This window comes from Neltuma alba, unplaced genomic scaffold (assembly GCF_004799145.2).
Source record: "Neltuma alba isolate B1F8T4 unplaced genomic scaffold, ASM479914v2 tig00010185_pilon, whole genome shotgun sequence".
NCBI lineage: Eukaryota > Viridiplantae > Streptophyta > Magnoliopsida > Fabales > Fabaceae > Neltuma > Neltuma alba.
The window spans coordinates 205395-231555 of record NW_021635126.1 but is presented as its reverse complement, the minus strand read 5'-3'; the positions used below and the strand labels follow the sequence as shown (position 1 = coordinate 231555).

Below are 26161 nucleotides of genomic sequence, written 5' to 3'. Positions count from 1 at the left end.
GGTCTAAAAGGAAGGTGTTATACTGGGTCTTCTGCCAAAGCCAAGCCTCTTCGATAGCATACTAAGAGGCGTTCAATATGGAGGTCATGAAGTCCAAATAGGACACATTCAGTTAAAGGCCCAACACGTCCTCTCTAGAGTGTTCAAGGAATTTATAGCTTGAGAATGCTTGTATGAAAGAGGACATGGATTGTTGCTTGGATAATGATATGGATAATTACAAATACAAAACTTGAAGTGACATGTGAAAGGCCACCCCCAAAGCCACTATGGCATGTGAATCATTGGAGTATGAATACTTGGACCTTGAGAAAGACAAGAGCATGTTCTTAAAGCTCAAAAGGAACATTTGAAGCTAATTCCCACATTATTAAAGGCCCAACACAATTACATGTTCATTGAGGAGTCAATTAGGGCCATAATCTTTTAGATTAGGGCTCAAATGTATTATGTTATGGACCATGGAAGTTCCAGAACGTGATTCACCCAGATTCAAGCCCAAATGGATATCTAAAAGGCCCACACATGCTTATGAACGTGAATAGCATTTATGAAGAACTATTTGGAAGGTCCAAGAAGATTCAATAAGCATTAAGAGCAATCTTATATGACATTAAATAGGATTCTATTTGTTTTAATTTAGTTTCCTATTTTACAATTTTCTATTTTTGTATTGATTGTTTCTTGAAGGTAAAGACTTACCTAATATGTATTCTATTAGTTAGTAGAGTCAAATAAGATCCTTCTCATTAATGTTGGGATCCTCTTAGATAGTATGTGATCTAGATTATTCTATCTTGACTAGCAAGTTAGGGTATTCTCGAAGATATTTTGATTTTCCTATTTTTATTGTATTTTCGTATTTATTTTTGATGTATTTTATTTAGTTAGTATTTTAGGCTCTAATAGCTTATAATGGGCTGTTAGGGTTTAGGTTATCAATTAGGGTTTTCATCTTAAGTTTTTCAAGAGTCTTAGTTTATAAATAATTCTGTATGCACTCTATTCAGTAGGAGATGATCAGAATGATTAGTAATATGGAAAATTTTACTACTTTTTATGTGAGCCTTGCTTGCATTCTCGTATTTTTGTGAGAATACCTGATAGTTTTAAAGAAGTGATCAACCTTGTGGTATCTTTATGACTAGGGTTATAAGAGACAAGTTCTCTTAAGGTCTTACCTAGATCAACTGTCTATTCATTACTTGATTTTAGTCGATCTGTACCTCCTACCATCACCGGAGGTCCCTTTTTGTGTAGTTCTCATAGGTGCTCTTTCAATCCTCGAGGTTGTCCTAGTTAGATCTTATTGGTTCTAACTATTTTTCAGGAATCTAGCATCCTTCTATGGCCTATTTAAGCACCTCAATCTATCAAGGGGCTACTCTTTCTCTCAACGCGTGCTTTAATCCCCTAACCATCTTCTTAATAAACCAATGGTCATGATTTCAATATGGCAGGTAAGTGAAGTAGCGAAACAAGTTGATGTACTTGGCTAAGTACTCATTAAAAGGTTCTCTCTCTCTTTGCCTCAAGGTAAGGAATTTTGCTTCCTTTGTATCCCTTATCAATTGCAAAAAGTATTTTTAGTAAAATTGTTCTTTAAATACTTCTCATGTGACTGAGGTGCTATCGGCTTGGAAAACTAGCTTAGTGTTCTTCTACCACCAATAAGCTTCTTTCTCTAACTTATATATGGCCATTTGTGCCTTTGTTTTTTACGGACAATCCATAACTTTATATATCTTCTCTAGCCAGGTAATCCAAGCCCCAACTACTTGCACATCAAAAGTCTCCTCAAAAGCATGTGGATGATGCTTATAGAAGCGACTAATCCAGTATTGAATATCCTACTTCGCCATCGGTCTTGCTTGATCAGCTAACTGATCTTAAGGTTAGACTTATTATAGAGGCACCTTGGCTATTCTCTACTTAAGTTGTTGTAGGTTTACTATCGCTGCTGCCATTACTGCTGCTATCATAAGGTCTCACTCTTGCTCTTGCCTAGCTTAGTTCACTCAGATCTCTTCCATAGTCTTCTATTTCTCCTCTAAATGGTTCATAATTACTTACATCGAATCTACAAGGAGCCTATTAGGTTCTTCCAGTTGCTCCCCTACTCTGACATTTCTTCTGGTTCTAACTATTTTATTATCGTTTCATACTACAAAAGGAATACAGCTATTATAGATATGAAACTTAGATTTCATTCCTATTAGTTTATATAGTAAGGCAACGAAAGTTATTTATGCATATACTACCTCCAGTCCTATTTATAAGAGCTAGTTGACTAATTTTTAGTTATTTGTAATAAATAGGTATTGTCTTTCCTAAAATATCCTTACTAATCAAGTTTATTAGTTAGAACTATTATTGTTAGAAGGACTATCTTGGAAAAAAATACATAAATATGAGAGACAAAATGGATTGGGGTTTTATATTTAGGACCAAAATAAAAGTCAAACAAGGTCTTATATTAAGGATCGGAAATAGTACTTAACATTCACACATCATCACATTTCAAAAGTTTAACTAAACTTAACAGCCATCTATGAAAAGTTTACTAATACAAAGATTTTTATGGCCTCAACCATCTACTTAAAGGTAACTAGCACCATGTTATAGAAATCACAAAGTCCTTTACACTATATATCCATATAGGGAAGTACTGGAATCGGAGTATTGATCCAAGTCGTGTCATCTAGTATGTGGTCCTTATAAGTAATTGCATAATATAAGACCTTGATCTGATATAGAAATTCAAGATAAACTGAGGCTAGCTGATTCTCATTTTGCTTTGTATGCCAAGCCCACAACTTGAATTCCTTCAGCAGATCATTACATGTCAAAAACTCCAACTTCACTAGTAGCACCATCATGCTAAGTCTAGCCTTGTTATCTGGCCTTAGTACCGAAAGACTCTCTACATCATCCCTAAGATTAAGATCAACTACTCTATTAGATACCATAGAGGAACAGATACCTTCCACTTCTTGCCTTATGGAATAGTACCCTAGAGAAGTAGTAAGATCTTCAGGGTCTTCCTTTATTTAGTACCATGGACAGAGTAGCTCATTTGGAAGTCTTTAATTAACAATCTCTTCAAAATTACCTCCCTCTACATTAGCCATTTTGCTAATTTCCTGCAATTTTTTCACATATAACGAATACAATAACTCTAACACACCAACAGGGCATACTATACTAAGCCAAAACCTTTGTTTTGATACCAAAAATATAATACTTTAATTTATATATGGAGACAAAACATGTAAAATGAAACTATATTGCATGGCATTAGGCTTAGAAAATCATACTTTGAAAAATCACATTCTCAGGTTACTATTCACTTGGTAATTCTAAAATTTTGGCCAACTCTGAAAATTCATAACTAATTTTAGAAAAATTAAAATGAGATGGTTTCAAGTTTCATTTGAAGCCTTTTCATTTCTTTACACACAAAAAATATTTACTGGTCCATTATTTATTCCATTTAGGCTCTATTTTGTTCCCAAAAAGTACTGTTTATTTTGTCAATTTTTAATTTTCAGGCTTTTACCAAAACTTCAAAATTCATAACTTTTAGCGCAAAACTCCAAATCAGGTGATCTACTTTCAATTTAAAGCTTAGAATGTGAACTCTAAGCTCACCAAATCTCATGATTAGATTCCTTCATTTGCTTAGAAAAGTCACGGCCCTAAGAGCTTGATTTTTCAAGAATTTCTATCCCTTTCTAATTGCATTAACTTATGAAATTTAGGCTATAACCTCCATATTTACCGTTTACCATTTATATCATCATATAATTATACATCGTTATACCTCTCAAGAGGTAGGGGCATTATCCCATACATCTATTCATCAAGATTTACATAACATTACATAAATATATTCAAAGCTCTTAATTACATAATATAGTCAAACATATAATTACATGACACTCCATACAAGTTTCCTTTAAGCCTTCACATTCTTGTCTTTTTCCCTTGAAGTGCTAACCCTTAGTGGTGTCAATTAAATATAAAAAAAGTGAGATTTCAAAGAAATCTCACAAAGATCAACAATCATAATGTTAACAACATTTTCATGTCATATGTAATCAACCCAAATATACATATTTTCAAGGTATAAATGCAAGAAATTAAACACATTTCATCATAACTAACCAACCACATCATAGCACAGAACACATAGCAAAAACAACTAATACAAGTTAACACCAAAATTGTAAGTTCTTGCTACCTTGGTTAAATCCTTGATTCTTGTTCTCTTGCCTTTGTTCTTGAGTCTTCTCTTGCCTAAGACCAATGCCTATCAATTACACAATAATGGCACTCTGAATATCAACTCAAATAACTTTATTAAAAACTTAACCTAAAACCCTAACCTTTTATCCTTGATTTTAGGGTTTTTGCATCATCTTTCTTAACGTAACTTTCATATATTTTTCCCGCATGATTTTTCATGTACAATCCATATTTGAACTTAGATTTATCAAAATCCAAATCCTTCTCCAAATTCTATGTTTGCCTGAGACATAGGGTATCTAATATTTTTATTTTCAATTTTAATATTTCCAAATATATTTTCTCAACATAGTCCTACACAATTTTATCTTCTAGTCTTATTGGAATTATCACATTACATGAATCGAACCCTAGCCTCATGATCCTCTCTTAGCCGAAACATGTACATATATGTTACAAGTTGGAATTCTTTCATAAACCAAGTTAAAACACAAGTTTCTAACCATTTTCTATCCTCTGATCCCTATGCAATCTTCAAATCATTCATGACAAGTTATATAGCATTTTGGGCATCAAGGTTCCATAGAGTTTTTAACCATTTTTATCCATCCAAATTAATCCCAAAATAATCACTAATCAAGGCAATTAAATCCTTAATGAAAGTCTTAACTTACCTTGGATGATTACTTGAAGCTAACTTAGTCTTCTTCTTTCTTTTTCTCTTCCTTTTCCTAAAACTCAAGAGCAAAATCTTTCCTCCCTATTTTCTCTAATTTCACCAAATTATTTTCAAATATAGGGTATTTATATACAAATTTTTTCCTTGAATTTTCTTGTTTTGCCCTGGGGAAACCCTAAAATTCTACGACCACTTGGCTCTTGATCAACTCTTTCCCTCCATCATTTTGCCATGTCACATCCCACCAATTTTAACTTTGGGAGTGTGAATGATTAATTAGATAGAGGTTCAAGTAGTAAAGTAGACTCAAAACTGGAATAACTTGTGAGTTGAGATCTGACTCTTGTTTGGACTGATATTTTTGAAATTATCGGTCTAGGAAAGGCAAAATAGGAAAATTGGAGAAAAATTTCAGGAAATTCCTAAAAATAGTAAAAAGATAAATTAGAGAGTTTGGAACCCTATTTGAGGCCATGGAGATGGAAATAGCATAAAAATAAATTATTACAGGATTTTCTGTAAACAGAGGTTTTCCCTAAAAAATAGTAAAAAAATTAGCCAAAAACAACTATTTTAAATGTGTAGAGGCCTCAATAATTCTGAAAAATATGAAAAAAATTATTTTAGAATTCATTTTGGTTTAGAAAATTATTTCCAAGCCCTAGAAGTGAAAGGATTAATTTTAGAATATTTATTACCAAAATCTTATCGATAAAGACCAATTTTGGAGAAAATTCAAAATAAGCAATTAGAGGTTGAGATAAATTCTGAAAAAATTTAGGAAACCTTCCTATATTAAAATATGATTTTTGATGGTAGAAATAAATTTTTGGAGTTCAAGAAATATTATTAGAAACTAGACAGGAATTTTAGCCGATACGGCAAATCAGGTGGAAAAATGTATGGAGATGAAATGTAATACTTTTCTTTCTTTCTCTGGCCCATTGGGCTTGATTTTGGGCCTAGAATGAATAGTATATTAATGGCTCAAGTGGTCCACATGATTATGGATTAAAATAATGTAAAATATCACATGATTTTGTCCAAAACATTATTACACAAGAGACACTTGTGCACTCCCGAATTTCTACAACTTCTTAAGGTGTACACATGGCCTTTATCTTCAGATTTTTATGGGATACTTGGAGGCAAGGGATGACTGAAATTTACTCTAGAAAAAGCTAAGTTTTGGAGCCAAGACCACATAGGTTTAAGCCAAAACTTATCAAGCAAGAATCAAAGATCAATTAAGGTATGGTAAAGCTTTGATTTGACTGTGTTTCTAGTTTGTTTCAAGTGAAATTTGGTGACAAAATTATAAAGTATTATGCTGTCCAAGTTTTGAAATATTGAACATGTTTTTGTGTAGGAATATACTAAGAAAAAGTGTCTAAAAGTATTGGAATCAAAAATAAAAATTCTAACCTAAACTACCTTCAATTCGACCAAGCTTACTGTGATAGGGTAGAGTTTGATTTTGATAAAAACCAAGTTGATATTTGGATTCTACATGAAAAACTGCTAGGAATGACCCTTGGAACTTGTCAAAACAAAGATGGAAATTAAAGTCAAAAAGTCAAAAAAAAGAGGGTTATAGTGTTATCTTGATGCCTAATGGTATTTTATGTATTATGGTTGATAATGTGGCATGTATTTATGCATCGATTGATAGGCATTTAGCAAAAGAACAAGGAGGAGCCCAAAGGGACTTAAGAGGCTAAAAATCTTGAATTGGAAAGATGTAGCATGGAATTTACAATTTTAATGTTAACTTGCTTCCTTGAACATATGCTTTATTGTATTTGAATTTATTTGACGAGAATGACATGTTGATTGGTTACATTGTATGCCTTAGCAATATGCATTAACATGTTAATTTTGAAGTGATTGTAATGATACTTACATGGCATAAAAGTGAATAAGTGTTTATGAAATTGTTACGGTATACCTTGCTTGTTTGACATTACCATTATAATTTCTTCGCTACTAAGATTTCTATGAAATCTCATTTCTCGCTATGTTTAAACAACACCAATAGGACCTTCAAGTGGTATGGCCAATGATAAGGAGATGATGTCTCCATGAAGAAAAAATACTATGTAATTATGTTGAACTTTGTGAAGAAGTTTTGTAATTCATGTGGATATGTGTTTTAATGAACTTTAAGAGATATAAATTATGAAAAATTACTTGTTAAATGTTGTGATATGTGGGTGAATTATATTGAGAATGGTTATGGTCTATTTTGGCAAGTTTTGCATAAAAAGGATGAAAGTTGACCAAATTAAGGGCAAAGTTTGACTATATGAAATTTTGAGCAAGTGATGGAGTTTAGATTTGAAACTTAGCAATCTAATAGATCATATTTTTAGCTTTAAAATAAGTAGTATTTTATAAAAAAATTAAAGTTTTGTACAACGAGTTATACCCTTTCAAAGTCGGGCATAAATTCTGAAAAATTGAAAAAATGACCAAATGAACAATATATTTTGTCATTGAAACTAGGCACACATGATCTAGATTCATATTCTGAATCTATTTTTTCCTTTAAGAGCTCATTGCAAGCTTCAAGTAGGACTTAAAACCATATCATTTTGATTTTTCTAAAATTAGTTATGATTATTCAAAGTTTAGAGAAATTTAGGATTGCAATGAATAGTAACTGAGGGAATTAAATTTAAAAATTAAAAATTCTCTAACTTAATGACTTGGAAAATAGTTCCAAATACTCCCATGTAATATAAAATTGAGTAATAAAGTAAGATATGACATTTTTGGTATCAAAACAAAGATTTTGGTAAATGTGTCGCATGCTCTAATTATGTGTTAAGATTGTTATGAACAAAAGTTTTGAGTTGCTGTCTAATGATTATTGTACTAGTATAATATTGCACTATGTTGCACTATATAGCACTGTACTGTACTATGTGCCTAGTATTATAGTTCTTTGTTTCATTTGCTGCGTTATGAAGAAAGTACAGAAACCAGAAAGTATGGCATGTTGTGAGGGTGGAATCCATCGATCAAAGGATGCCTAGGGAACCATAACCAGACTGGTATCTCCCACTGGTAGAAGATCTCGACGATCTTACTCCTCCACCAGGGTATTATTACCTGCTTAGTGAGATTGAGGATATACATTTGGAACTAAACTCCAATCAAATTAGAGCTACATGAGGATGATGCAGGATCCAATACACGGCCAGCACCAAGTACATAGTTGACCCTATGTTCATAGCTGGTACTTGGATCAGGGAATAATGATGATGAGGCAGGCCCCAGTAGAATGATGTCTTTAAAGAAGAGATTATTATCAGCACCTAAAGAGTTTAATTCGATGGATGATCTGATTAAGGAATTCAAGTACTTGGGTAGGCATATCAAGAGGAATAAAAATCAGTATGCTACAGTCTGCCTTCATTTTTTTTTCATTAGGTTAGGCTGTTGTGCACGGCAGTCAATAGGGAAAGCCAGACTATGGATGCAGACATATGGGGTGTGCTATTGTTATCTACTCTTCCAAATAGATAGATTTGGGAAGAATCCATACCGTCCATTTGTGACAACATGGACGAATATACTTTTGAGCAGATGCTCGATGTCTTGGAAGACTTTGTTATTTCTACTTTTCCTAGATAGTTTTAGATAGTTGTACTATATGTTACTCTTGATGTGATTGGTTGTGACTGGTTGAACTATGCTGATGTTTTGTATGTATACAAATGTTTTATAATAATGTTGTTCCTTTTGTAGTTAAGAAGACACAACAAGTATGGTGAGAACAAAACATAATACATAAGTAGGGGAAGAACAAAATAGACCCCCTGTTGACCCAATTCAAATAATAATGAATTGATTAGAGAAACAACAGAAAATGATGCAAGAGTTACAACCAACTTGGGACCATGTCACCTATTACCCGTGTGATTATAAAGCAATATTTTATTATAATTTAACTTCTTATAATTATGTTGTTAGACAAATTGTGTAATTTCATCCATGTCCTCCTCCTCATGTTTGGCCCCAAAAACAGCAAAAAATTTGGGAAAAAATTGTTCCACCAAACTTTAGGTTATTCCATTGTATAATCTCATCATTCTAATTAAATTTTTTCTAGATCTTGTCTAATCTAGTATCTCTAAAAATTTATTTTTTTTTGCTCCAATAATTCATTTTTACTAAGGATAAGTTCACTAATTTTCTCAGGTCAAAATTCAACCTGTAACTTCTATTCATTTTTTCCCAAAATTGGGCTTTTATTAACATAATTCAGTTTTAAATATTTTTAAAGCTAACCTTTGTACTTTTAGGGATCAGGAATAATTTTACAATTTGTGATAACATCTCAACAAATTTTTTCTCATTTTTGTTTGAATTATTGAGGCCTATGTATACTTAAAATAGGGTTAATACAAATTATGGTCCCTTAAGGTTGCCTTCATTTTGTTTTTAATCCCTCAAGTTTTAAACCATTAGTCTTGATCCCTCAAGTTTCTTTTCATTTATAATATTAGTCCCTATAATCCAATAAAAACTTGAAACATTTTGCCCCTTAAGGGCCTAAAACAAAAATGAAGGCAAACTTGAAAGACTAAAGTTTATATTAACCCTTTAAAATAATTCATTTTGGCTAATTTTTCCTTAATTAGCCAAAATATAAAAAATTGTAAACTAAATTATTTGTATTCTGTTTTCACATTTTAGGCCTCAAATATTATTCTAGATCTTTTATTCTATTATTAATGAATTTTTGGAAATTTTTAGGAATTTCAAGCATACTTTTCACTATTACCTTTTTTTGACCGGAACTTTTCAAAATGACAGTTCGGTTCTTGCCCGGGTTTCACTTCAAAAGTTGTTTATCATCTATCTCTACTACAATGTCTAGCCCTTTGTTAATTTTAAATTACTCATTTACTAGTTTAAAATTAATAGGATATGACATATACGATAGAATTTTAGAAAAGAGGATTTCCAGGTGTTTACATTCTATTATGGCTTTAATGGGCGTGACTAGCTGAAGGATTCGAATGATGTTAACAATATTATTTTAGTAGAGAATTCTAAAAGAAATGTGAATCCTAATTTGTATGACTTATGGGGTGTTTGGCAACCTAAAAAAGTGCTTCTGAGAAACACATTTCCGCAAAACGAGACAAATTCCTCTACATATTTATTTCGTAAACCGTAAAAGCACTTTTAAAACCATGGTTTGGTTTTCATCCAAACACCCCCTTAATGAAGAGATTTATGATTCATGGTCACTATAGTCACGCTAATGCTCAATCACCATGCATGAAGCACGATAAATGCAACAAGTATTTCCCTAGGAAATTCTATAACTAGACAATGATTGATGAAGATGGGTATCCTACATATAGAAGGAGAGGTAACATCAAGACAATAGAAGTCAAAAATATTCCTTTAGATAATCGATTTGTTGTCCCCTATAATCTAACACTTTTGTCCATATTTCAATGTCACATCAATGTTGAGAAGTGTAATGAGTCAACTGCAATTAAGTATTTATTTAAGGACATTAGCAAGGGTAATGATAGAGTAGTTGTATCAATATATGATAATAATCAAGATAGAAATCTTGAATGACCAGCTGATGAAATTCAAAACAATATATCAACTTTAGGTATATATCTATACGAGAGGCAATCTGGCAGATTTTTGTCCTTGAAATTCATCATAGGTATGCATTCAAATAATGATGATGTTGCATAAGTCTTGGATACACCAAGAATGTGTAAATCAATGTTCTTATCAAGGGTGAAAACACATTTTGATAAAGATTTTGCTAAAACTCTGACATATTCTAAATTTCCTTAATATTATGTGTATCAACAAAGCAAGCGAAACACTTATATTATTCATTAAAAACCATAATTTAAAAATGCAAATGTGTCCTACAAGTGACAGTAAACATAAATTCATCATAAATTAAAAGTAAATACGCTATAATCTACTAATGTAGATGTACTCCTCTAATGCCTTCCTTAAAGATGTCACCCTTGAACTATCTCCTAAAAAATGGTAAATAAAAGGGAGGAAGACTGACATCTTAATAACCAATCTCCTAAATACTACCCAAACTAATAAATGATTGTGAGGTGTCAAGTGTGCAACAAATAAAAATATTATTATAATACAACACATTTTAAAAATCACAAATATCACAATACATGTTCAGAATAAATTCTTATTCAATTATTACTTTATATCCTCTTTGTTCCTGTTAACCAAACACATGAACTAAGTCTTGTCCATTTGACTCGTAACTTGAGCAGCTCACCGTTCATGTGGTATAGACTAACCAAAGTACCACAAAGCACGGGACGAACCATGGGTTTCCTCTCATAAATTGGTGGGGTTTTACAGTCCCTTATGAACATATGGAAAAGGGCATGGCTAGCCATAAAGTACCACATGGCAACCATATCATATGGTAACTAATAATACTCCATAACAATTCTCCCTCCAACTATAGTTTATACATGTATAACAAGTTGACATATATTCAACCCAATCATATTTCAAAGCATATTTCATGGTACAATAATTATCAAGTCTTATGCAACTTTCAAGTGTCAGGTCTCACAAGACAATTTCACAAAAAAATAAGAGTTTATAACTCATAGGGTCAGTATACTTTAATTCAAATTGCATTTCAAAAACTATTCATAGAGACACCTAAGCATGCGTAGTAAATATGAAAAAGGTTACTTGTCACCAAGCCAAATCTTAGAGCCATAGTCTACACCCTGTACTCAAGGTCATCTAAGTAAGATTCGAATCTACAAATAAAAGTAATATGTTATTTTTATATCATTTGGAAAGACTATTATTCAATCTATAGCCTCTAACTCCCCTCTTTTCACCTTAAGAGTTCATATTTATGTATATGAAAACTATGTTAGATCTGTAAATTAAATCAAATAGAGTCTTGATTTTAGCCATACTACTTGAATTATAACATTAATTAGAGCTTAAGATGGGTAGATGATTGATTCTCAAGAAGTTCCCAATTTGCAATTTCAAAACCTAACTTTATGGTACTCAAAGCAAAAGAGGCATTAGATCTGCTTGTGAGTTTAGAAGCTTATGAATACTTGGGCATAATGTTTCTCCCTCAAATGTTTTGCAAAAACTTATGAAGTTACGTCTCTTGTTTCATAAAATCACGTGTTCATTATGACAAACAGCATCATTCGCCAAGTCAAATGACAAGGACATGCCTCAATGAATGACACAGAAAAAAACATGATACGTAGATTCAACTTGAATCTCATCTTCTGTGTTCCTAAGACTTGTCTACCCATACAACCTACCTTCTTATCCCTTCTTCAAGTTATAAGGTTCAAAAACAATAAATTGTAGGATTTGAAAATCATGTTGTTACATTCTCAACCTTGTGTTACTCTATATTTAACCTATGCTAGTAGACTTGATGGTGAGTTTGTAACCTTAAGTTATGAGTAACTTATTAGATATGATTAGTTTTAATGATGTCAAATATTAGAGCAAAAAGTTTGCATCAAATGTTTGTCTCATGCTTTGACTAACTACTATACTTAATGTGATTACTTTATGTAGTTTGGTTAAGAAAAGAAAGGAGTTATCATAAGATTGATTCAAAAGAAGAAGAACAGAGATTAAAAAAAAAAAAAAGAACTTGCAAGATCAAATGGAAATGTTAAGATTTAAGTTTTTAAATTTGATATTGAAGGTTATTACACTTAACAAGAATTTGGAGTGCTTAATTGGAAGTTAAAGTGGCCCAATTGGAAGTTATGTCAACATACCTCGAGTTACCCCTCATCTAAGCTCAAATATAACCTTCAAATATGATTTTCACGTGTTTCTCGAGTGCATTTTTGAGTTCTATGTTTCTCCAACAGGTTATCGAGAAATCACATACTATATTATACTCTATTCTTCATTTAGCTTTGACATATGTTTGGTATTTCTACAATATCTCCTAAACTATAAATCCATTTAAGGTGAAACTTGTTGCATATGAAACTAAACATAGAACACAGTTCATAGACACCAAGATCAACTACAATAAGTTTCATATGAAGGAGATATACAGCTTAATACTTGCTACTAAGGTTTCATGCCTTATCCTTGACCTTTAGTCACTGTGATAAACATAGCTTTAAAACTATAAAGAATTTTGGAGTGGGACTTGTTGTGTTAGAAAGTAAACTCAAAGAACTTTCTGATGATAGGTCATTTGCAATATTTGGAGTTGAATTTGAAGATTTATGATCATTCAAAATTGACCTTCATTCTGTTTGCATTAGAGTTTAAATGTCAAAGACTAGAAGTTCTATTTTCTACTTCATACTCGAACAAGTTATCAAGTTAAGGCATATTTGAGTCAGTTATCAAGTAAGAGTAAGAAAAATAGGTGATATCTTTCTAAATTTATATGCTTACTGGAATAAGTATTTGAGTCAAAGATAACTTTTCCATACTCTGTTTTTCTGATGGATTTGAAATCAGGTCTAAATCTTTTGTCACTCTATCTAAACATGTTTGATACTTATGGAAATATCTTATATCATCTAACAACATGTTTAGCAAGTGATTATTAAGCCACAACGGATTGATGACGTTACTAATCAATATTTTGTCATAAGCTTGTAACGGCTAGTTTCAACAGTCATATTCTTCAAGCCAAACAGGGAGAAGATGCTTAACGGTCAAATGCTCAATATCATCTATATATAGAAGGCATTCAATTAAAAAAATGAAGAGAGAACAATTCATAATGTCAAGATTCTGAGATTCTCACTTTCACATTCAAAGCTACGAAATCATTTTCTCATCATGCTTCAGTGTTTCAGAAAATCTGCTCCATAGAGAGAAGAATGCTTCCATTGTAAACATCAATCTTTGTGAGAGTTGCTCAAGATAGAGGGATCATGAGTGGGAAACAAATTGTAACCTTACAAGTTGTAAAAAGGAGTGGTTCTCAAGTACCCATGAAAAACTTGAGGGAGTTATAGTGGTTCTCAAGTACCCAATTGAAACTTGAGGGAGATAGTGCATTGAAAATCTAAGGTGGAGCCTGGAGACTGGATATAGGTCTATGGAAAGACCGAACCAGGATAAATTACAGTTTGCATCTTCTCTTTCCTTACCTCTTTATATTTCCAACCAAACTATTTTACTTGCGTGATTACACGTATGTTGTTTATTATTTTTTTTTTCACTCTAAGTTTCCTATGGTTTTCACTAAGCATTGTGAAAAGGTTTTTCATTTTAATCAACACCCAATTCACTCCCTCTTGGATGATTAGTCATTCTAACATAACTTATCTTGAGTCAAGATTGTAGGTATATGTTAAAGATGCCAATTTTCATGTTACAGATAGCAGTAGCCATTAGATTTTTGCATTAGATGCCTTTTGTAATATCCTAAATTTTATTTTAGGATTTTTAAAAAAAAAAGTAAAAAAAAATAATAATAATATTTTATTAATATAATAAAATAATAATATTTTAATATAAAAAAAAAAAACAAGAAAGGGGTAATCTTTCCACCGAATTCGGTGGAAAGATTGAATATTGACTTAGGAAGAAGGACTTTTGGGAGGGGGAATAAATGAAGCATGAAGAAAATAAGGGAAAGGACGAAAGGTAGTTGAAAAATAGAAAATAAAAGGAGGAGTTGGATGCACAAGATGAGAACACAAGAGAGAAAGAGGGAAAGATAGAGAGAGACCGAGAGAGAGATAGCAAGAGCAGAGTTGCGGTCTTTGTGGAGGAGAAGGCAAGTTTTGGAGATAATTTAGGTACATAAAATTACTTCTTTTCATTAAACTTTCTTCATAAATATTTCTTATATATTTTGAGCTTTCCAATAACAGTATTATTACAGTAATTAGAAAAAATTTTGAGACTTATATATGGGATAAGTTTTGAGTTTTGATGAGTTTTAACCACAGTATTATAGATCTATTATAGCAGATCATTTCTATCGGTTTAGATTTGCCTATTTGTTGGTTTTTAATATTTAAATTAATTTATTTAGTTGAAAAATCTGTTATTTATGAGATATATTATATTTGTACCGATCAAAATTATGTTAAATAATTTATTTGAGTTATTTGGCATATTATTAAGATTTTAATCGGTTTAGTTTTAGTATTGGATGACTGAAAATTTTAAAACAGTTATTTTAGGTAAAAGAGTTTATTATTTGTGGAGAAAAAGAAATATAATAGTTATACTAATAGAATTTTGAGTAGATTATTTATTTATAAATATTTGCATTACTATTGAATTTTTGATGATTTTATTTTGAGGTTTAAACTTTAAATAGAGTTTTTTTTTAGAATGTAAAATATAATAATTTCATATTTGAGAATTTTGGAGAATTCCTTTTATTAAAGTAAATAATCCAGAGGATGGAATTGAATATTTTAGCCTGTTAGAAAAATTTATAAGTTAGTTCTAAAATACTTAATTTTAGGTTATGAGAGTTGTGGGAATTTAGAGTAAAATTTATTAAATTAGAAATTTAACTATATATATAAGCTTAATTAAATAGCTAATATTAATTTGTGGTTATATTAATGGTGTAGATTGATTATTGGATTGTTGGTTTGAGCACGGGGTTGACTTTGTAGTAATTCTTTTTATAGCCTTGGTGAAAGGTAACCACTTTCCACTTGTTATGTATGCTTGTATGATGTTTGTGAGTGATTTCGAATTATATGAGATTCTTGAAATGCCATTGAATTATTATTTGAACAATGAAAGGCATCATTGTTGAAATTGCCTTGAGATACTTTATGTTATTGAAAAATAGTATGAAATTATGAATTTATAAATTTGTCATGTGGAACAAGAATTTATTGAGAAATGGTTTGAGGATTGATGTTGATTAGTGAAATTTCGAAATCTCGATTTTGGTAAATGTGAAAGTTATTATGTTATTAGTAAATGACTATTCTCATGAGTATAAATACGAGAGGGGACGGTGAACGTTGATTGGTGGGAGACATGTTATAGGGAGAATAAGGGGGTGAATTTTGTACATATTATAGAGGTAATAAGGTGGGAGGACGCCAGATGTACACTGGTTGATCCTTTGGCCCTGTCATGTGTTGTAGGGCGTATGACACCCCGCTAGTGGACTAGAGGGGGAACCCATGGTCTGATCTTGTGCTCTGTGGATTTTGGCCTATTCACATCACTTGATCAGTGAGCTTATTATGTTGAACTACCAGTCACATGGGACAGTACTAGCCCATGGGTTCAGTCAGAGGAAATAAGGTGTGAGGAAATAAGGTGGAATTGAGAGTGAGATATTGCATTTTGATATGTATATGTATATATATATATAACCATGTGACAATTGTTAATGTTATGATTTTAGTAACTGTTCCACTTGACACCTCTTAAGCACTTACTTGTATGCCTAATGAGTAGGATTGTTGGTTACTGAGGCTTTTGTCTCACCCCGTGGTTTAACATTTTCAGATAATAGCTCTAGGGCTGGTCCGTCAGGGAAGGCAGCGAAGGCTTAGCTATCAAGTTTATCTTGTATAGCCTCTTTTTAGTCATGTGATGAGTATTGTATATTGCCACATATAGCTCTTTTTGCATACTCTGATTTAATCGAGACTTATGGTCTTAGTTACTTTTGTTGCTGGGTTGCTTGGGTCTGTAAGCTGTGAACCCACAATAACTTTTGAAAGTAGTTGACTACTGTTGGTTTGGACAAATTTTATTCTGAAAATATCATGTTATGGGCTTAGAGATGAATTGTGATGTGCTGGGCTTTGCAAAGCCCAAGGCCCAGTTATTGTGAAATATTATTAGTTACGGTATTCATATAATTTGCTTAGCAAAACTCTTATAATCATGATAGACATTTTGAATAATTAGTTCAGGTCTTTTCTATCATGATTAACATTCTTGGCGAATCAAATTTCTTTTTATAACCATGGTAGCCTTTTCAAATATTATACTAAGATTCTTTTCTACCATGGTTAGTGTTATTAAATTTGGAGTTTAAAAAGGTTAGTAACAGGTTGGAGATAACTGCTGTTTCATTTTGAAAAAGTTGGAGATAACCGATGTTACACCTTTGATAAAAAATAGCTTGATGACATTCACTATGCCTAATCCCCTGGCTTTCTTTTGTATATAATCTAAATCTTTTATTCTCTTAACGTTTAAAATACTTAGAAAATAGTCAAAAGATTAGAGTAAAATAAATTAGGCCAATATATCTAAGGAAGAAACAAAAAATACTGATTAGAATGAAGCGTATCATAATTTGAGTTTTTCATTAGGCAAACACGAGATTTTAGAGTTGGATAAGAACAAGTGAAGAAATAACTTGAGAGTTCAGACAACATGACTTGAGTTTTAGTAAATAAGCACAACAGATAGGCAACTCGAATTTATGGAGGAATATCTCAAATTCAAAAATCAAGTAAATATTCAAGAAAGTTCTAAGAACCTAAATATCTCAGAAAAGTTTTAATTTGATTTAGAAAGATAACAATTAATATATTTGATTGATTCTCCTTGCAAAACAAATAGGGTCTAACTAACAAGCATAAGGGGATAAAATGTTGAAAATGTCCCTACTTATTAAAAATTAATGAAACAAAAGTGAAACGGATAATTTAATTTTAAAGAAATGGAATTTCAAAAATTCTATATTTTTGAATTAGTATAATACAATTAAAAAATAATAATTATATATTTTTTATTTTTGCAAAATATTTATGATTTTTATTTTAAAATTTTCTCAAACAAACATCCAAAAAATTTATGATTACTGCTTTAATTTTATTTTTAAAAATTACTTTTACCTTTCTACATTTTTATTTTTTAAAAAGTAAAATAAAATGGCGAGACTGCTAATGAAAATTATTTTTTTTTGTTGGGTACATCAAGAGATCCTCCTGTGGATAATACGGTATAACTAGAAACAAAATAATACACCACAATATCACACATGCACAGCTGAAATAGGGAACACAGCCTAACTGGAGTAGGGATAGGGTGGGCGGCAATCCCAAAACGGACTTTCTACTTAAAATCCAAATCTTAGGGCTCCAAAACAGGCTTATGTTATCAAACGCTACTCCTGCATGATTAGCCCAAGTGGCTATTGAGCTCGGCACCCGGACATTTCCCACCCACAAATTTATGGCCCCATGCGTCGGACTTGCATAAATTTATGCTCTCACAAATTCCCTCCGTCTCTCCTTCATCTTCGGCATCCACTGCTTTTTGTCCTCCGCCACCATCTTTGCCGACCTCCGCCGTGCGCCGCCAGCTTCGTCACCCGACGATTCTGACCCTTCGCGTATCCGACGGGCACCACCAGCTCAGTTTCACGAACGGCGGGCATCGCCGACGAGGGATGTCACTGGTTCAAGCTGTTGTGCCTCTCTCCCTTCCTCCCTAAACGGCAGACTCTAGCATAGAAAATACGTGCGTTGGAGTCTGGCAATAGATTCTAGCTCGCTACTTCCTATACTACTCACTGAAACCTTATATTGTGGCGCAATTAGCTTCCTCCCACTGCCTTTTTTTTTTTTGGGTTCATTGAACTCCCTCTGGCCTTGTCGACGTCAGCATGCTCTTATCTTTTTTCTTCGTCTAGTTTAAAGCTTTGTCACATAAGTTACTAGTCGTCGAGGTTGAGAAGTTGTGCTCTTGCTTTGGGGACGGATTTCGCCTGAAAATTTTCTCACTTTGATTTAAACTATACTTGAATTTGGCGTGAAACGTGACTCACCTCAATCTTTAATTCTACTTTTTGATATGCAATCTTCTCTTCACACAGTCTCGACGCGTCATCATCATTTATCATGGAAACTTCCGGGAACTTGCGACTTATCCAGCGAATCAATACTCAATAGATCAAAACTGTTTTTCAAACCAGCGACTGCCTATTCCTCTTTGAGAACATGTCTTGATAGTGAATCTGATGGAGGGGTTGAAAAAGGACCACGGTCCACATTGCCAGTTAGCCTTCCCTTTGTGATTCGGAGCTCTACGAACGTCTCTAGGTACTTCTGGGATGGGGACTGTTTACGAGTGGTTAGTGTTGATGGTGACTCGTCGTCTTGCAAGTTCGAATACAACAGTGGGTATCGTAAATTGTTCAGGATATGCTGTTTTGTTATTAGGGATTTTCTCATTCCTCAGCAAGTTGCTGATAGTTACATGGATTACGTGAGGTGGAAGTTCTTGCATCGTGTTTTCAGCTCTGCGCTTCAAGTTCTTGCTACTCAGGTGTATTAAATTCTTATATCTGTTGGTGACAACTGATTTTCTATCATACGTGGTTCAGCTCTCCTACATATTTTTTTGCGCCTTTATTTTTTATAAAGCATCATTCCATTGAAAAAAAAAAGGGAATAATTTAAAGTCCTAAACGCGTATCACTGATGTAAGTGCAAACTGAAACCATAAGCAGTAGTGAAGTAAGTGCTAAACACAGACAAGTGAGACAACTAATAGGAATCCACTGTCGCAAAGCAAGTAGCCTTATTCCCTCCCTATTAGCAAGAGCATCTAAGTTCGAACACAACCAGAGAGTCATTTCATCTGGAGATCCACTTTAAAGAAGACTTGGTTGGCCAAGTAACTGTTTTGTTTACAGATTCGATAAACCACCACAATGCAAGATTCTGGGCAAGCCATATGATCAAATTAGTCAGAAAGTTGCCCAACTTGCTTCTTTCTGGATTTTGTTTAGTAGTCTACCAAGAATCAACTTTTGATGCTAGGGCTTGTATTCTCGTTGAAAACTCAAACTAGGTGTTATGGAAATAAATAATTAAAGAGACAGGCTGTTTATAGCCATCAAGGTATTTAGGGGACCGTGGCCCATAAATAAAGTCCCTAAAGCTATTGTGCTCAGTTGTTGTTCATAATCCTATTGTACTGGGTCTCTGTTCATAATCAGAATGGTGCATCCATTCAACTTCAGGAGCTACAAAAAGTTAGCACTGGGAAACTTGGGCTGTATAGAGTCTTGGAAATTATTGGTCCCATTGCGTACAAACTGGAGTTACCCCCTGAATTTCGAATCCATCCAACATTGCCCATATCCTACTGTTAAACAGAGGCACCCCCTATAGATTGGCCAGCTGCTTCAACATTCTTATTTCCTGAGAAGATTCTAAATAAGAGGGTTCAAAGAGGAAACGGAGGATTATTTCTGAAGTTTTGGTGCAATGGAAGAGACTTCTTGATGAATAGGCTATATATGGGTGTCATTGTTTAATTTGCAGAAGCAATCTCCAGAATTTCATGCTCCCAGCCCTTGAGGGAATTTTTTCCCCTAATTTTGGGACGGCGGTATTGTTATGGAAATATATGATTAAATAGACAGGCAGTTAATAGTCATTAGGGTAGTTAGAGGGCCATGGACTATAAATAAAATTTATAAAGCTATTGTACTCAGTTGTTGATGATCAGAATGGTGCATCCATTCAGTTTTCCTATTGACTCCTCTATACTTCCTATTTCTATTTCTCTTTCCTTTTCGATCTACTTCTTTGTATCACTAGGTTTGTTGGTATTTTGTCACACCACATCTCATGCAAAGAAGTGAACCTATTATGCAGTAGAAACATTCTGGATGATTCATAGGTTGATGGTGCTCGAGATGGTTTTCGCATGAAGTGGATTAAAAATATACATATGCATAGATCATAGATGGATTAAATAACGGAATTCAATTCTAATCTCCTCTTTATCCATCATGTGGTCCTTTGTGAATCATTGTACTATGCCAATTCTAATCACTGTACATTGAATAAAAAAAATGTTGGTTAAAATTTGTTACAGACAATAAACATGTGAAGAATGTAACTTTTTTTTTCCAGAAATACCCTTATTTATGGGTGGAGAGTGTGTGAGTGAAAGAGGGAAAGTGATTTACCTTGATAATAAATGCAATGCTATTAATATGAGTAATTAAATCGGGGTAAAATGGGAAATTAACAAAAAATTGGAGACAACCTCTAGGTATCTCTTATAAATAGGAACATGCCATACTCAGAAACTGCTTTTATAAATAAGAATTGATGGTTGCAATTTGTTCTCTGTAAATTGAGAATTCTTCTATTCTCGCTACAGAAGTTTATTTTGCATAACAACTGAGTATATCAGAATGGATTGATCTCAGGCTATGTTCAAGGCCATAGGAGTTGGGCACTCCTATTCACTTCCATCATCTGCTGCTCTTAATTGGGTTTTAAAAGATGGCATTGGAAGACTTAGCAGATGTATCTACACTGCTAGTCTAGCATCTGCGTTTGATACCAATTTGAAGGTATGTGGCCTTAAAAGTCATTTACACTGCTAGTCTTGCTTTTGCATTCAAAGGTTTTTCCTTTATCTGCAATTGCCGATACTGTATTTGGGCATTTAATCCAATGTACAGTGAAGTCATAATAGTTGAACTGCAGTTAATTATTTACGTGTTACTACAAATGGTATAAGAAATCTGATAAAATTCTCCATCCTTCGTTTCTTTTTGCCCCCAAAATTTTTTCTCTTTCACAAAGAGAGTCAGGTTCTCTACGTCAGTTGTTTTTGTTGCTAGCATTGGACTTGAGTTACTTACTCCTGCATTCCCACAATACTTCCTCCTGCTCGCAACTATTGCCAACGTTGCCAAGCAAATAAGCCTGGCATGCTACTTAGCAACTCGGGTAAGCTATCAAGTCTTAAATTTGAAAATCGATATTATATGGAATTTCAAGTCTTCATCTTAAAGGTTGTTTTTATTAAGGATATGGTATTCCATGTTATACTTGCTCGATGAGAAAAGTATCAATCTGATAGTCAAACAAAGAAAGCCAACTTTATTTACCCATTTTGTTATTATGTTTCTGAGCAATAGGAGAATGAAAATCTTATTCATTGAATCAGATGGAATGAGTCCTATCGTATACAATGTTGGTGGGATGCTAACAGCTGTCATATCCCATATTTTGGCCTAGATAATAGGAGATTCTATCATAACTAAAAGATACCTGTAATCTGGTAAATCAGAAAAAAAATAATAATAATAAGTTAAATACGGAATAAATTAATTATAATAATTTCCTAAATTATAGTAGGCTGACACGCTAACAGTTTCCTTTTATGTTTTATTGATATGATATGATGATGTGATAGAAACAAGGTGGAAAAAGAAAAAAATCAATGAGAAAACCTTTTCTTGCCCCTAATACATAATAGTTCAAAAATAATACTTTCCTGTCTGAGAGCAATACGATATGTGAGACTTTTTGGTGACGTTTTGCTTGATACCCATGATTTATGTTCTCATGCTAATTGCCAGCTTTATTTTGGTGTGTTGTCGAATTTTTCTTCCCAACATAATATTTATGCTTTACAAATGCATAAAGCATGTTGGTGTATTATAGCTTGTGTTTAATATCCTGTGCATTGCCGGGGAAAAAACCTTTACAGAATAAACTTAGAGAGTGCCAACTGTAACAATTCCTTATTATGTTTGGTTTGCTTTTCGTTGAGCCTTCAATTGATGGTCCACCTATTTTTCCATTTATTTTCGGATGGTTTGTATTGATTTATCTTGGTATTTACTCCTTTTTCCATTAACATTTTCAGAGGAAATATTTTGCAATCATTCCCCGTTTCTAATCTGTTAGTAATTGTTGTGCTTTGTTTCGCTGATGTTCTCTGTTTGTACAGTCTGCTGTCCTTCAAAGTTTTGCTGTGGCAGACAATCTCGGTGAAATTTCTGCAAAGGCACAGGTTAGTCTTTTTCTTCTTCTTCTTCTTCTTGTTTTTTTTTCCCCCCGTCTGGGTTACGTAGTTATTTTTCTTCCAATATATCCTAATAATTATATTCTTCACTTTGGTGTGTGTCAGATACAAACAGTGTGCTTTGACAACCTTGGCCTCTTGCTTGCTGCACTTCTAAATATGTTGTTTGAGAGCTATCCAAGGTTTTAATTTATTGTCATTCATTAAATGTTCTTACCTCGAGTATGAAATGTCAAAGTTGTCTGTCCCATCAAACAATGATGTAATTATAATTTTTTTTCCTGTGTCCACACACACGCACACACATGTATGGGTGTGTGTACACAAACACATAACTTATTTTCATATACGTACACTAAAAGGTTTCACATTTTCTGAATAAATACTTGAATCTGTTTTCTTATTTACCTTGTTGATTTTCTGGCTAGGTAGACGACAAGTAGGTCTTCATTTCATTATTTATCTCATTTTTGCTGGCATGGACCTTCTTGGGATATATCAAGGCCTGAAGCATGTCCACCTACAAACTCTGACTAAGGTGTGTTATATGATGGCTTGAATTACAAGTTGCCTATGGATGAAGGGTACTTTTCTTTACTTTCTTGGGACAAAGTGATTTGATGGACACAATAGTGTTTTAAGACAAGTTAAGCAATAAGTACCAATTAAAAGATCTTCAAAATACTAATTTAAATGTGCCACTTGCCTCATTATTGAAGGAAACTATCATTCTACTCTGGATTTGTGTCAGGTAATCTTGGTTTTTTTTCATTTAAATGTGTTTTGCTTTCTGATGACACAGACGTTCAGTCGCATTTGCTTCAAATAGCTGACCATGGGTGTTTTCCCTCCTTCTTTTCTTCCCTTTTGACTGATTTCTATAAACAGTTTCCGATTCAAATCCTTTGAAGTTCGCTATAATCTAGTGAAAAAGATTGTAATTTTGAACATGTTTTCCCGGGGGCGGGGGTAATAAACTAGGTCATGATACCCCTCCACCTTCATGCCTATTGAGTTTCTCAGTTCCTCTTTTCAGATTTTACTGTAAACCTGTTTGGGAATATGTTGCTCATGCTTGATGTCTTATTCTTATTATTTTAGGATAGACTTGAAATTATACTCAATACTTGGATTGAGTCTGGATACGTTCCTACCCCTGCAGAGGTGAGCGAAAAAGAAGGAATTAGCATTCTGGGAATTGGAGGTGATATGCTGCTGATTCTTTTAGTTGTATTTAATGCTTTATAACTCATACAATTGAATTGTGAGAAATTGTAGTCAATTGACTAGAATTTGATCAGGTCAAAAATCGTGGCCAATTAGAATAGGGTGTTTAAATTCCAGCAACCAAATAGCCTGGTGGTCGATAGAAGCAATGCAACGTATAACTGCAGAGGATTTTTATTTCATATGTGTGGAGATCTGTTCCAAAAGATTAAAGAGAATTGGAGAGGTGAGCTTTGCTAATGAACTCATTTTGGAGCTCCTTTGCTTCCTAAACTTCCAACGAACAGTTCTGTGTTACAAGTGTTCTTATGCTGATTACTTTGTAACCACCCAGCCCGTTGTCCTTCTTTCCTTGCGTGAAGGAGCTGGAGCATTGCATATAATAATGGGTTTGCTTCAGGTGAGACTGCTTAATGTTTTTTCCTCCCTTTTTTTTTTTTGGGTAACTATTTGGATCAATGTCATGATGAATGCATCTCATCTCACTTGGTTTGGCTAGACTAGGTGGTCTCTCTATCTTCTCTTCTTTCTTTTTGGTGTGTGCTTGAGCAGTAGTTTTTCTAAACCCAGTTCCCATTTTGTAAAACCTTGTTTCCTGAGAGTGACTCTCTTTTATTATTTTTTTTTCCCCCCTCTTAAATAGCAGCACCTAGTTTCAGGGTAACGTTCTGTTTTAGAAAAGTCAGGTGGTCTGTTTTAGAAAAGTCAGCTTTGAGCGACCGAAACAAGTGTTTGCAAAACAAGATTTTCCGAAAGTCAATTTGAACCTCCTGAACTACTAGCCAGACACGCACTAACATATTTAGTTTCACATTAGAAATAATCAAAACCATGATTTTTGATGGAAGTACGTAACCGCTTGTTTTCACCAAAACGTTGGTGCAAAACCAAACACGCAGTGACTGCCTCACTTGGTTTAGGTATAGTAGAAAGCTTCTCTATTTTTTTTTTCCCCCTTTCGTGTTTTATTCCTGTTTTGATTGTGTAGATTATCCTTGATACGACCTTTTTTTTTTTGGGGGGGGGGGGGTGGGATTTGCTGCTTAGGCTTGCTCCATCCGGAGGGTCCTCATTGCAGATTGGAGTAGGTGGGAGAGTCGTGTCGGGGAAAGCTATGAGTCAGACTCAGCCCCTGATGATTGGTCTATGATCATTGAGGATAGCAAGACGTATGCCAAAAGGGATCTGCCTTGTCTGATGGAACAAATTTTGGAGAAGGGCTGGGAAGTCAAGAACATTTTGTTATCAGGAACGGAGATGATTCGATTCACTTTCAATTGTGGTTATTGAATTTTGTTGGGCTCCTCCATAACGTGGGAGTATTTTAGGTTTACATTTGTGGAGTCAAAATTGAGTTGACCCACAACTTCTAGATTTTTGATGTTTTATTGAACTTTGCAGAAATGCCTCATACTAGGAATACTAAGAATAGCATTGCCAAGCCCCTAAATGAAGATATGATAGACATCCAACATGACAAGTCTTCTGTTTTAGTAGATAATTTTTTTGATTAAATTCTGAAATCTTTTAGCCCAGTAGAAAATAAGTACAACAAACAAGATATTGTTTAGCTTTCCTCGTCAACTTCCACCTTTTGTTTGAGATGGAGTTTGATAAAGAATTCAAAATTTACTTCCTATGTTATGGGAAGATTTTTAGTTAACAAAATTAAGACTCTGTATGGTAACAGCCTGCCAATCTTTATAAACGGTGAACAAGAATAGCTGAGTATTCTCATAATGGTTTTGGTTATCCTTGCAATGTGGTGTTGAGTTGATAAAGCAGTGGATAGTGTCCTGCTCTCTTTCCTTTTCCGTACTTCACTTTTTCCATGTTCTGAATTTTCCACAATTTCAGAGCCCCTTCGCCGGTGTAGCCATGTGCCCACTTCCTCCATTTTAGCTACCAAGTTTAATGATGTAGTTTATTATTTTTGTATTGATTCATATAGTACATTGCCTATTCCCTCCTCAACTTTAATGTAAAATATTTTTTAAAAGTTATATAAATATAAAATACTTTGGAAAATGTTAAAACATAAAATAAAATATTAACACATTAAATTCTTTTTTATAAATACCATCATTAATTATAGGAAAAATGGCAAAACAGATAACCAAACTAGAAAAATTGGAAATTGAGACCTATGATAATATTAATATGGGTTTTGATAATTTTTGTGAAAAGATTCTTATATGTAATTTT

General features: G+C 33.3%; 1 protein-coding gene across 8 annotated transcripts; it reads left to right on the top strand.

The window, feature by feature from the left end:
• The first annotated feature begins 6751 nt into the window (after positions 1 to 6751).
• LOC114754712 (protein root UVB sensitive 4) lies at positions 6752 to 25400 on the top strand. Of its 8 annotated transcripts, XM_028943524.1 has the most exons (11): positions 18861 to 19018; positions 19108 to 19213; positions 21117 to 21263; positions 21499 to 21645; positions 22655 to 22717; positions 22835 to 22911; positions 23162 to 23267; positions 23831 to 23933; positions 24031 to 24182; positions 24291 to 24356; positions 25004 to 25400. In XM_028943524.1, the coding sequence occupies exons 1-11, from the start codon at positions 18999 to 19001 to the stop codon at positions 25244 to 25246; spliced, it is 1230 nt and encodes a 409-aa protein (XP_028799357.1). In that variant the 5' UTR covers positions 18861 to 18998; the 3' UTR covers positions 25247 to 25400. The 8 variants fall into 8 exon arrangements, with proteins under 8 accessions (XP_028799360.1, XP_028799362.1, XP_028799359.1 ...); XM_028943527.1 differs by lacking the exons at positions 18861 to 19018; positions 19108 to 19213 and adding an exon at positions 6752 to 6763 and having other exon boundaries at positions 20794 to 21263; XM_028943523.1 differs by having other exon boundaries at positions 18094 to 19213.
• Positions 25401 to 26161: the final 761 nt, after the last annotated feature.

Excerpts from the sequence above, each read along its gene's own strand:
- LOC114754712 (XM_028943523.1), top strand. The coding sequence starts at position 18,740 with ATGCAATCTTCTCTTCACACAGTCTCGACGCGTCATCATCATTTATCA. Across the intron at positions 19,214-21,116 it reads TTCAAGTTCTTGCTACTCAG|GCTATGTTCAAGGCCATAGG; the intron begins GTGTATTAAATT and ends GATTGATCTCAG. Across the intron at positions 24,183-24,290 it reads GATTAAAGAGAATTGGAGAG|CCCGTTGTCCTTCTTTCCTT; the intron begins GTGAGCTTTGCT and ends GTAACCACCCAG.